The sequence below is a fragment of the Salvelinus sp. IW2-2015 genome, linkage group LG16, assembly GCF_002910315.2.
Source record: "Salvelinus sp. IW2-2015 linkage group LG16, ASM291031v2, whole genome shotgun sequence".
In the NCBI taxonomy this organism is placed as follows: Eukaryota; Metazoa; Chordata; class Actinopteri; order Salmoniformes; family Salmonidae; genus Salvelinus; species Salvelinus sp. IW2-2015.
This window is the reverse complement of record NC_036856.1, coordinates 39,603,179-39,616,293: the sequence shown is the minus strand read 5'-3', so window position 1 is coordinate 39,616,293 and position 13,115 is coordinate 39,603,179. Positions and strand designations below refer to the sequence as shown.

The following is a 13,115-nucleotide window of genomic DNA, read 5'->3' as shown; positions in this document are numbered from 1 at the left end:
CAGTAAAAGGCACATGACAGCCCGCTATGAGTTTGCCAAAAGGCACCTAAGGACTCTCAGACCATGAGAAACAAGATTCTCTGGCCTGATGAAACCAAGATTGAACTCTTTGGCCTGAATGCCAAGCGTCACGTCTGTAGGAAACCTGACTGGGAGACTAGTCAGGATCAAGACAAAGATGAGCAAAGTACAGAGAGATCCTTGATGAAAACCTGCTCCAGAGTGCTCAGGACCTCAGACATGGACAAATGTTCACCTTCCAACAGGACAACACCACTAAGCACACAGTAAGACGAAGTCCAGAAAGCACAAAAAATTGTCAGAGACTCCAGTCACCCAGTCATAGACTGTTCTCTCTGCAACCGCATGGCAAGTGGTACCGGAGCGCCAAGTCTTGGACCAAAAGGCTCCTAAACAGCTTCTACCCCCAAGCCATAAGACTGCTGAACAATTAATCAAATGGCCACCGGACTATTTACATTGGTAAATATTTTCTTAACTCTTCTTGAACTGCACTGTTGGTTAAGGGCTTGTAAGTAAGCATTTCACAGTAAGGTCTACACTTGTATTCGGCGCATGTGACAAATAAAGTTTGATTTGATTAAATTTGAAAAAACACAGTGGCCCAGCTAGAGCCCAGACTTGAACCCTGGAGAAACCTGAAAATAGCTGTGCAGCGACGCTCCCCATCCAACCTGACAAAGCTTGAGAGGATCTGCAGAGAAGAATGGGAGAAACTCCCCAAATACAGGTGTGCCAAGCTTGTAGAGTCATACCCAGGAAAACTCGAAGCTGTAATCGGTGCCAAAGGTGCTTCAACTGAATACTTATGTAAATGTGACATTTCAGTTTTTTCTTTGTCATTATGGGGTATTGTGTGTAGATTGATGAGAGGGAAAAAATATATTTAATCAATTTTAGAATAAGGCTGTAACGTAACAAAATGTGGAAAAAGTCAAGGGGTCTGAATATTTTCCGAATGCACTGTATACTAATGGTAAATCACAGAAAGTATGAGTTTCTAGAACCACAGCAGTATGTATACCATGGACGGCCACATTGAAGTCCCTCTTATGGTCTCCGGCCTCGTTGGTTGCCACACACTGGAAGCGCGCCGTGTCTGAGACCTGGGGCCGAGAGATGACCAGCCGACGGCCGTTAGCCGTGACCCTCACCCCCTCACCCTGCCTGACCGGCTGACCGTCCTTAAACCACCTATAGAACAGAGAGAGAGACAGAGCCCATTAAAGTGTGTGTCTGTCTATGTGTGTGTGTGTGTGTGTGTGTTCGTGCGTGCGTGCGTGCGTGCGTGGGTGGGTGGGTGTGTGTGTCTGTGTCTGTGTCTTCATGCATGTCTAAGTGTGTGTGTATGGGTCTTACGTGAAGATGGGTGAAGGTGTTCCCGTGGCACGACACTCTAGCTCCAGGAGGTTGTTGATGATGACCGTGGTGTCTGTGACCTCGTCCCCTCCCTCCACCACAGGGGGAACTGTGATTGGACAGACACAGGGTTCTAAACACACCCATAACATACAGAAGAAGTCCGAGAAAGATTGACCTGTTGCTAACACCAACTCAAAAAACTACTTTTTTCATGAAGGATTTCGAGCAAGTAAAGCTCTGTAATTTAATGCTTGTGCAAACGCTTGACGAAGAGAAACATAGAGAAATTGATTTAGAACTTGATATTAATTACGTCTAGACTATACTGTTCGACAGGAGAGAGACTCTCTCTGTTCCTCCCTCTTAGTCTATCTGCACGTTGTAGATCACCTCAACATTTTACAGTTGATCCACTCTATCTTTTTCATGTCACCTCATCCACTACATGTACATAAACTCAGCAAAAAAAGAAACGTCACTTTTTCAGGACCCTGTCTTTCAAAGATAATTTGTAAAAATCCAAATTACTACACAGATCTTCATTGTAAAGGGTTTAAACACTGTTTCCCATGCTTGTTCAATGGACCATAAACAATTAATGAACATGCACTAGCTTACAGATGGTAGGTAACAGTTATGAAAATTTAGGACACTAAAGAGGCCTTACTACTGACTCTGAAAAACACCAAAAGACAGATGACCAGGGTCCCTGCTCATCTGCGTGAACGTGCCTTAGGCATGCTGCAAGGAGGCATGTGGACTACAGATGTAGCCAGGGCAATAAATTGCTATGTCCGTACTGTGAGACGCCTAAGACAGGGCTACAGCGATACAGGACGGACACCTGATCGTCCTCGCAGTGGCAGACCACATGTAACAACACCTGCACAGGATCAGTACAACCAAACATCACACCTGCGGGACAGGTACAGGATGGCAACAACAACTGCCAGAGTTACACCAGGAACGCACAATCCCTCTATCAATGCTCAGACTGTCCACAATAGGCTGAGAGAGGCTGGAGTGAGGGCTTGTTTGCCTGTTGTAAGGCAGGTCCTCACCGGACATCACCGGCAACAACGTCGCCTATGGGCACAAACCCACCGTTGCTGGACCAGACAGGACAGGCAAAAAGTGCTCTTCATTGGAGAGTCATGGTTTTGTTTCACCAGGGGTGATGGTCGGATTCACGTTTATCGTTGAAGGAATGAGTGTTACACCAAGGCCTGTACTCTGGAGCGGGATCGATTTGGAGGTGGAGGGTCCGTCATGGTCTGGGGCGGTGTGGCACAGCATCATCGGACTGAGTTTGTTGTCATTGCAGCCAGTCTCAACGCTGTGCGTTACAGGGAAGACAACCTCCTCCCTCATGTGGTACACTTCCTGCAAGCTCATCCTGACATGACCCTCCAGCATGACAATGCCACCAGCCTGCTCGTTCTGCGCGTTATTTCCTGCAAGACAGGAATGTCAGTGTTCTGCCATGGCTAGCGAAGAGCCCGGATCTCAATCCCATTGAGCACGTCTGGGAACTGTTGGACGGAAGGGTGAGGGCTAGGGCCATTCCCCCAGAAATGTCTGGGAACTTGCAGGTGCCTCGGTGGAAGAGCGGGTAACATCTCACAGCAAGAACGGGCAAATCTGGTGCAGTCCACGAGAGAAAGAGCACTGCAGTACTTAATGCAACTGGTGGCCACACCAGATACTGACTGTTACTTTTGATTTTGACCCCCCCTTTGTTCAGGGACACATAATTCAATTTCTGTTAGTCACATGTCTGTGGAACTTTGTTCAGTTTATGTCTCAGTTGTTGAATCTTGTTAGTTTCACACAAATATTTACAAATGTTAAATTTGCTGAAATAAATGCAGTTGACAGTGAGAGGACGTTTCTTTTTTGTTTATCAAGTCAGATATCCTTCACATCACATTCCAGCACTAAATACATCTGATGACTGATGGAGTGTGTGTGAGCGTAATGCACAGCATTCACTTGAGCCCATCACCATCCAGATGTTGAGATGATCGATGCTGAGTGTAGGCTAACTAACCTCCTCTGGCAGCACACATTCTCATGCTTTATCTTACGAAGAGTTTGGAATGTTTAAAATGGCAGAGCAGACCAGCGGTGCCCCGCTGAACCTCAGTGTCTATGGTGTTGTGGCTTAGGTGTGTGGTTGTGTGATGTGTGTGTGTGTGTGTGTGTGTGTGTGTTGTGTGTGTGTGTGGTGTGTGTGTGTGTGTGTGTGTGTGTGTTGTGTGTGTGTGTGTGTGTGTGTGTGTGTGTGTGTGTGTGTGTGTGTGTGTGTGGTGTGTGTGTGTGTGATGTGGTGTGTGGTGTGTGTGTGTGTGTGTGTGTGTGTGTGTGAAAGAGAGAGTTACACTACATGACTAAAAGTATGTGGACACCTGCTCGTCTAACATCTCATTACAAAATCATGGGCGTATGGAGTTGGTCCCCCCTTTGCTGATATAACAGCCTCCACTCTTCTAGGAAGGCTTTCCACTAGATGTTGGAACATTAATGCAGGGACTTACTTCCATTCAGCCACGAGCATTAGTGAGGTCGGGCACTGATGTTGGGCACTTTGCAGGCCAGTCAAGTTCTTCCACATCAATCTCGACAAAACCATTTCTGTATGACTTCGCTTTGTGCACAGGGGCATTGTCATGCTGAAACAGGAAAGGTTGTTCCCCAAACTGTTGCCATAAAGTTGGAAGTACAGAATCATCTAGAATGTCATTGTAAGCTGTAGCATTAAGATTTCCCTTCACTGGAACTAAGGGGCGTGAACCATGAAAAACAACCCCAGACTATTATTCCTCCTCCACCAAACTTTACAGTTGGCACTATGCATTGGGGCAGGTAGCGGTCTCCTGGCATCCACCAAACCCAGATTGGTCTGTCTGACTGCCAGATGGTGAAGCGTGATTCATCACTCCAAAGAACGCGTTTCCACTGCTCCAGAGTCCAACGGTGGCGAGCTTTACACCACTCCAGCCGATGCTTGGCATTGCACATGGTGATCTTATGCTTGTGTGCAGCTGCTTGGCCATGGAAACTAATTTCATGAAGCTCCCAACAAACAGTTATTGTACTGACGTTGCTTCCAAAGGCAGTTTGGAACTCGGTAGTGAGTGTTGCAACCGAGGGCAGACGATTTTTATACGCTACGAGCTTCAGCAATTGCTGGTCCCGTTCTGTGAGCTTGTGTGGTCTACCACTTCGCGGCTGAGCTGTTGTTGCTCCTGGACATTTCCACTTTACAATAACAGCACTTACAGTTGACCGGAGCAGCTCTAGCAAGGCAGAAATTTGACGATCTGACTTGTTGGAAAGGTGACATCCTATGACGGTGCCACGTTGAAAGTCACTGAGCTCTTCAGTGAGGCGATTCTACTGCCAATGTTTGTCTATGGAGATTGCATGGCTGTTTTCTCTCACTCTCTCTCACACACTCTCACTCTCTCACCTAACCTAACTGGCAAACAGAAAGCAGTAGAGTCCTGCTGAAATTGACTGATCACCACTGTGAAAGAATAATATGCTGAAACAAAGGAAAGGGAATAACCCAGTGTTTTCACTGACACCTGTAATCTTAGTGGTTCTCCTCAAACTCACTTCCTGGACCTCTCCTAAACCACAGTAATCTACAGAATAGGTTGTTAACACTTTCTTCTGGGAAGTCTTTCATTCAGTGCTATATAATTCATGGAAGTGGAGGTTGAGCCAAGTGGTCCGGCCACCGAAAACCTAAACTGTCGTTTCTAGGAAATTAGTGCTCTTTGATGACAGATACAATACAATAGAAACAGTTTAGTGAATGTATACGCTGAGTTACTGGGTGGATCTAGAAAATATACATACGGACTGGGGGGGGGTCATTCACCTTGAACACTAATAGATGTGTACAGTGCGTCTGTGTGTGTGTGTGTGTGTGTGTACGCACACGTGTGTGTCCTTGCATATGTGTGTTCATGTGGGTGTGTGTATGTGTATGTACAGTTGAAGTCGGAAGTTTACATACACTTAGGTTGGAGTCATTAAAACTCGTTTTTCAACCACTCCACACAATTCTTGTGAACAAACTATAGTTTTGGCAAGTCGGTTAGGACATCTACGTTGTGCATGACACAAGTAATATTTCCAACAATTGTTTACAGACAAATTATTTCACTTATAATTCACTGTATCACAATTCCAGTGGGTCAGAAGTTTACATACACTAAGTTGAGTGTGCCTTTAAACAGCTTGGAAAATTCCAGAAAATGATGTCATGGCTTTAGAAGCTTCTGATAGGCTAATTGACATAATTTGAGTCAATAGGAGGTGTACCTGTGGATGTATTTCAAGGCCTACCTTCAAACTCAGTGCCTCTCTGCTTGACATCATGAGAAAATCAAAAGAAATCAGCCAGGACCTAAAAAGTCTGGTTCATCCTTGGGAGCAATTTCCAAATGCCTGAAGGTACGCACGTTCATCGTACAAACAATAGTACACAAGTATAAACACCATGGACCACGCAGCCGTCATACCGCTCAGGAAGGAGACGTGTTCTGTCGTACTTTTTGGAGAAATGTCCTCTGGTCTGATGAAACAAAAATAGAACTGTTTGGCCATATGACCATCGTTTGTTTGGAGGAAAAAGGGGGAGGCTTGCAAGCCGAAGAGCACCATCCCAACCGTAAAGCAGTGGCAGCATCATGTTGTGCGGGTGCTTCACAAAATAGATGGCGGCATGAGGGAGGAAAATGATTGTGATATATTGAAGCAACATCTCAAGACATCAGTCAGGAAGATAAAGCTTGGTCTCAAATGAGTCTTCCAAATGGAAAATGACCCCAAGCATACTTCCAAAGTTGTGGCAAAATGGCTTAAGGATAATAAGATCAAGTATTGGAGTGGCCATCACAAAGCTCTGACCTCAATCCTATAGAAAATTTGTAGGCAGAACTGAAAAAGCTTGTGCGAGCAAGGAGGCCTACAAACCTGACTCAGTTACACCAGCATCTGTCAGGAGGAATGGGCCAAAATTCACCCAACCTTATTGTGGGAAGCTTGTGGAAGGCTACCCAACATGTTTGACTCAAGTTAAACAATTTAAAAGCAATGCTACCAAATACTAATTGAGTGTATGTAAACTTCTGACCCACTGGGAATGTGATGAAAGAAATAAAAGCTGAAATAAATCATTCTCTACTATTATTCTGACATTTCACATTCTTAAAATAAAGTGGTGTATCCTAACTGACAGGGAATTTTTACTTGGATTAAATGTCAGGAATTGTGAAAAAAAACTGTTTAAATGTATTTGGCTAAGTGTATGCAAACTTCCGACTTCAACTGTACCTAGGACACTGACATCATAGTTGATCTCCTTCTCCCCGGCAACGCTGGTTGCCACGCAGACATAGCGGCCGGCATCGGACACAGAAGCGGAGAGGATCTCGATTTTCCGGCCTTGCTCCAGAATGTTGATGCTCTCCCCAATCCGGACAGGTACGCCATCCTTCAACCATGTCAGGGTGGGTGGAGGGTGCCCCCTGCCTCACACTCCAGGGTAAGGGCCTAGTGAGTACCACCTTTCTCTCTGTAACGGTGTCCTGCCCCCCCTCGATGGAAGGAGGAACTGAGGGAGAGAGTTAGGATAGGTAAACGGTAAACGGTAAACGTCCACTCTTTGAGGTAGAGATAGAGTAGTTACGGTAAAGTGAGCTAGAGTACTTAGGGTCAAGTGAGGAAGAGTTATGGTTCTTACGGTAAAGTGAGGTAGAGTTAGGTACTTACAGTAAAGTAGGTAAGTTAGAGACTTATGGTAAAGTGAGCTAGAGTACTTACGGTAAAGTGAGGTAGAGTACTTACGTAAAGTGAGGAAGAGTTAGGGTTCTTACGGTAAAGTGAGGTAGGTTAGGTTTCTACGATAAGTGAGTAGAGTTAGGGTTCTTACGGTAAAAGTGAGGTAGAGTTAGGTTTCTACGGTTAAGTGAGGTAGAGTTAGGGTTTACGGTTAAAGTGAGGTTAGAGTTAGGTACTTACGGTAAAGTGAGGTAGAGTTAGAGTACTTATGGTAAAGTGAGTAGAGTACTTACGGTAAAGTGAGGGAGAGTTAGGGTACTTACAGTAAAGTGAGGTAGAGTTAGAGTACTTATGGTAAAGTGAGCTAGAGTACTTACGTTAAAGTGAGGAGAGTTAGGGTTCTTACGGTAAAGTGAGGAAGAGTTAGGGTTCTTACGGTAAAGTGAGGTAGAGAGGGTACTTACGGTAAAGTGAGGTAGAGTTAGAGTACTTATTGTAAAGTGAGCTAGAGTACTTACGTTAAAGTGAGGAAGAGTTAGGGTTCTTACGGTAAAGTGAGGAAGAGTTAGGGTTCTTACGGTAAAGTGAGGAAGAGTTAGGGAGTTATGGTAAAGTGAGCTAGAAGTACTTGGTAAAGTGAGGTAGAGTTAGGTTTCTACGGTAAAGTGAGGTAGAGTTAGGGTTCTTACGGTAAAGTGAGGTAGAGTTAGAGTACTTACGGTAAAGTGAGCTAGAGTACTTACGGTAAAGTGAGGTAGAGTTAGAGTACTTACGGTAAAGTGAGGAAGAGTACTTACGGTAAAGTGAGGAAGAGTTAGGGTTCTATGGTAAAGTGAGGAAGAGTTAGGGTTCTTACTGTAAAGTGAGGACGAGTTGGGTACTTTTGGTAAAGTGAGGTAGAGTTAGGATTACGGTAGAGTTAGGGTTCTTACGGTGAAGTGAGGTTAAGTTAGGGAACTTACCGTTAAGTGAGTAGAGTTAGGAATGATACAGTAAAGTGAGGCAGAGTGAGGTCTTAAGGTAAACGTCTAGCTCTTTGAGGTAGAGTTAGAGTACTTACGGTAAAGTGAGGAAGAGTTAGGGTACTTACGGTAAACGTCCAGCTCAAAGTTCTTCTCTGCAGTGCCCGCCACACTGGTGACCCTGCAGCTGAACTGACCAGTGTCAGATGCCTGGGCGCGTGGGATCCGCAGGAAGTGACCTCGGTCCACGTACTGCGCCTGGTGGCTGGACAGGATGGCATCTCCGTTACGGTACCAGGTGATGGCGGGGAGCGGAACGCCGCGCGCCTCACACTCCAGCGTTACTACGGTATCCAGGAGGGCGGTGACCTCTGAGGTCACGTTACCACCCTTTATAGTGGGAGGGACTAAGGTGAGAGTGAGAGGGGATGAGAGATATGAGAGATATGTAAATCAGAATACACACCCCATGCAAACACTCTTTAAACATTAATCTGACTAATTCACCTTAGTCACAGCACACTGAGACACACGTATGCATTTACGCACAGGCTTTGATCCACACCCACCGTAGACACTGAGATTGATGTCTTTGGTCTGTTTGCCCGCCGCGTTGGTGACACTACACTGGTAGCGTGCCTGGTCTCCGAGACGAGCACTCTTTATTTTCAATGTCTGGCCCTTGTTGCTGACCTCTATGTTAGGGTCACCTAGGAACACCAGTCTGGGAGAGAGAGGAGAGACACACTCCATGGGATTAGAATCACATCCAGTTGAATTGTTCATATTAGTCTATACACAACTGGTGGAAGAGGGAACTCACTTCCTGTCTTTGTACCACTGGATTGTGGGAAAGGGAGTTCCTTTGACCTTACAGTCCAGACTGATCTCCTGGTTGAGCACTGCCGACACATCCCTAGGGGAGCCGGTCCCTACGATGGTGGGGGGGACTAAAGGCAGGGAACAAGGGTAAGAGTGGAGATATGAATGAGATCAAGGAGTCAAAGGAGACTAAATAATTTTTCTTTGTGAAAATGATTATATCATTGTACAATACAGTGAAAAGTCCAGCTTTAATATGAGTAAGCCAACAGAATCCTGCCTTTTCTCCAACCAACCAATCAGCCTCCCCACCGCCCGTCAGTGCTGCCTCCACTCACCCAGCCCGTCAGTGCTGCCTCCACTCACCCAGCCAGTCAGTGCTGCCTCCACTCACCCAGCCCGTCAGTCCTGCCTCCTCACCCAGCCAGTCAGTGCTGCCTCCACTCACCCAGCCAGTCAGTGCTGCCTCCACTCACCCAGCTAGTCAGTGCTGCCTCCATTCCACCCCAGCAGTCAGTCCTGCCTCCACTCACCCAGCCAGTCAGTGCTGCCTCCATTCACCCAGCCCCGTCAGTCCTGCCTCCACTCACCCAGCTAGTCAGTGCTGCCTCCACCCTCACCCAGCCAGTCAGTGCTGCCTCCACTCACCCAGCCAGTCAGTGCTGCCTCCACTCACCCAGCCAGTCAGTGCTGCCTCCACTCACCCAGCCAGTCAGTGCTGCCTCCATTCACCCAGCCAGTCAGTGCTGCCTCCACTCACCCAGCACTTCCAGGAGGAAGTCCTTCTCTGTACTTCCTGCGATGTTGATGGCCTTGCAGCTATAACTTCCTGCGTCTGCCATGTTGGCCTTCAATAGCCTCAGGGTCTTCCCCCGCTGCAAGATCTGAACACTGCTACTGGGAACCACCTACACACACATGCACACGCACAAATTGAGAAATCGTTAAGAGATTCACATATTGAATATATATATATATATATGTATGTATGTACTCCTATCAGTGGAGGCTGGTCAGGGGAGGACGGTTCATAAGCTAATGGAATGGTATCAAACACATGGAAACCATGTGTTTGATGTGTTTCGCTACCATTCCATTAATTCCTTTCCAGCCGTTACTATGAACCCGTCCTCCCCAATATAGGTTCCACCAGCCGCCTGTGACTCACATACTGTATGTACTCATTTAAAATTCATTGTTAATTGAACTGCTTTTGAACTGACAGCAGACAGACAACAGAACTATACTTTAGGTTTTACTTTATTACTGAATTAACATGTAAATGATGATTTTCCCATCTGCAGGACATGCGCTCTGTTGGAGAAGAAAGAACACGGTGGCATCCAAATAACAACACTTAGCCTGCAGGAATATATTCCATTACAGTGTACAGTTTAGGCTTATGCTCCCATATGAATATATCATCATTATTATTGTGTTATCTATGAGCCTGCTGCTTCTAAAACATCATTAGATACAGTATTTCCTCGTTGCTGGTTTTATTCCACACACACACACACAGACGCACACACGGCCCGACACACAAACCATTCATGATGCTACCTGTGACGCTACTCTGGACCTCGTACAGGCCCAGTACTCTGGACCTCGTAAGGTAAGATTTGAATACCCCTGCTCTAAGTAATGGATGTATTTAATGATTAAAGGTCTGTTATCATATTCACAATATTTAGTAGTGTAAAACAATCCAAGACTAAAAGGCAGATTTATTAGTAGTCAATAATCTATTCAAGAGACACTCTATTATGTATCAAATGAATGTGGATGACTTATGTTTTATCCCAACACCCATCTCACAGCAGCTGTGGAATATGAGTTCACCTACAGGAACGCCATCCTTGTACCAGGTGATGACGGGAACGGGACTTCCTATGACATCACACACCAGGTTGGTGGGCTGGTTCAGAACCACCGACACGTTGCCCGGTGACCCGTTGTCACGGAGATCTGGGGGCACTGCATGGAGGGCATAGGACAAAGGTCAGGTCTGCTATGCTATATTATGCTATACTTCAACAGTGCTACTAGTAGCGTAGTGGAGGGTAAAGATCATTACTTTACTCACCGCAGACAGCGACCAGCGTTTACCCTATTTTTTTACCTGAATACTAACACGACATAATATTTCCATATTATTTTAGCAGTAATACCACATGACAAAGTATTACCATAGCATTTTAGCAGTACTACCACATGACAAAGTCGTAATATAGTTATTTAAAAGTACTACCACATGACATCGTATTAATATAGTACTTTAAAAGTAATACCACATGGCATAGTATTAACATAGTACTTTAGCAGTAATACCACATTACATAGTATTAATATAGTACTTTAGCAGTAATATCACATGGCATAGTATTACTATAATATTTTAGCAGTACTACCACATTACATAGTATTAATATAGTACTTTAGCAATAATACCAAATTACATAGTATTAATATAGTACGTTAGCAGTAATAGCACATTATATAGTATTAAGACAATGTGAGACACTGTAAGACACTGTGTTACCATATGACAAAGTGCTACCATAAACTACCATATAATTCAGTTCTACTATTATTATGATTCAGTTCAACTATTGATTCAGTACCACTACTACTACAGTAGTATTGTAGTATTCTACGCTAGGCTAGCTCACCGTTGACTTTGAGCTGGTACTTCTTCTGGGTGGTGCCAGCCTCATTGGCGGCAGTGCAGACATACTCTCCGTTGTCCAGCTGAGACACCGATGCCAGGATGAGAAGGGTTCCATCCTCCATGATGGTCAGACCGGGCTCGTTCCCTGTCAGCTCCTGACCATTACGCAACCACTTTATCACGGGGGTAGGAGTGCCTGAGGGGGAAAAAAAGGGAGAGAAAGAAAAGTGGTAAGATAAGTGAGCAAACATGGGCAAATTATATTTAGATAGTTTTTTTGTATATCCTGTAGACAACATCAATCAATAAAATGCATTTATAACGCCCTTTTTACATCAGCAGATGTCACAAAGTGCTTATACAGAAACCCAACCTAAAACACCAAACAGCAAGCTATGCAGTTGTAGAAGAACAACATCCAGTCTATTGTATAAGGACGACTGAAGGGGAACCTTACTGGTTGACAGATGACACATTTTGTCTAATGGATGCTATTGTGATTAGATGACTGTATAAAGCAGAGTTGGTTATCACCTTTGGCTGGGCAGGGGAAGGCGATGCGCTGGTTGGCTACTCTCTCCTGGTGGGGGCTGTTGAAGGGGGGCTCCAGGACATCGACCACGGGGGGAACTGAGGAGGGAGGTGACGGGGAAGGGGACACACCACATTAATGATAAGACCAACTGTGCATGGGCATATCCTTAACCTTTCAGTTTAGGTTTCGGATAAACAATATCTTAATCCTAAACCTAACTATGTTTGAAAAGAGTTTGGACGCAGCATTGCCAATCCATGTTGGGTTAAATACGGAAGACACATTTCGGTTGAATGCATTCAATTGTGCTACTGACTAGGTGTCACCTTTCCCTTTAACTGTTATTCTAAAGAATCTCCGGTGTGGCTTATAGGGGACTCAGTGACTCACCTTGCACCTGCAGCTGTACGTTGGCCTGGTCTCTTCCAGCGATGCTGGTGGCCAGGCAGGTGTAAGTCCCTTGATCACTCAGCCCCACCTGGCCTAAGGTCAGAGAGCCATCGGGGGAGGTCCTGTACTGTGTCCCGTCCACCACCAGGGCGGCGCCATCCTTCAGCCAGGCCAAGAAGGGCTGTGGAACCCCCCGTGCCACGCAGGGAAGATCCACAGGATGCCCCACCTGCACCTTCAACACCCTCGGGCCAGCTTGGATACTGGGGGGCACTGGAGAGGAGAGGAGAGGAGAGGAGAGGAGAGGAGAGGAGAGGAGACAGGCAATCAGAGGAAACAGTCAGTCAGTAGAGAAAGAGAGAGAGTGAAGAGAGAGAGAGACAGACGGGAGAGAAGACAGGCAGTCAGTGGAGAGAGACAGACATGAGAGAAGACAGGCAGTCAGTGGAGAGAGACAGACAGGAGAGAAGACAGGCAGTCAGGGAGAGAGACAGACAGGAAACGAAGACAATCCAGTCAGTGGAGAGAGAGACAGACAGGAGAGAAGACAGGCTTA

The 13,115-nt window shown here is 45.8% G+C and overlaps 1 protein-coding gene across 1 annotated transcript in view; it reads right to left on the bottom strand.

Annotated features, from left to right (window-relative positions):
- The window catches only part of hmcn1 (hemicentin 1), a 277,402-nt gene that overhangs the window by 89,509 nt on the left and 174,778 nt on the right, over positions 1-13,115 (bottom strand). Inside the window, 13 exon segments of the mRNA XM_070447449.1 lie at positions 1,029-1,215; positions 1,381-1,489; positions 6,733-6,927; positions 6,930-6,953; positions 6,956-7,012; positions 8,270-8,548; positions 8,711-8,865; positions 8,965-9,091; positions 9,724-9,871; positions 10,810-10,940; positions 11,636-11,830; positions 12,169-12,264; positions 12,560-12,832. Of these exon segments, the coding sequence (XP_070303550.1) occupies positions 1,029-1,215; positions 1,381-1,489; positions 6,733-6,927; positions 6,930-6,953; positions 6,956-7,012; positions 8,270-8,548; positions 8,711-8,865; positions 8,965-9,091; positions 9,724-9,871; positions 10,810-10,940; positions 11,636-11,830; positions 12,169-12,264; positions 12,560-12,832 (1,976 nt within the window).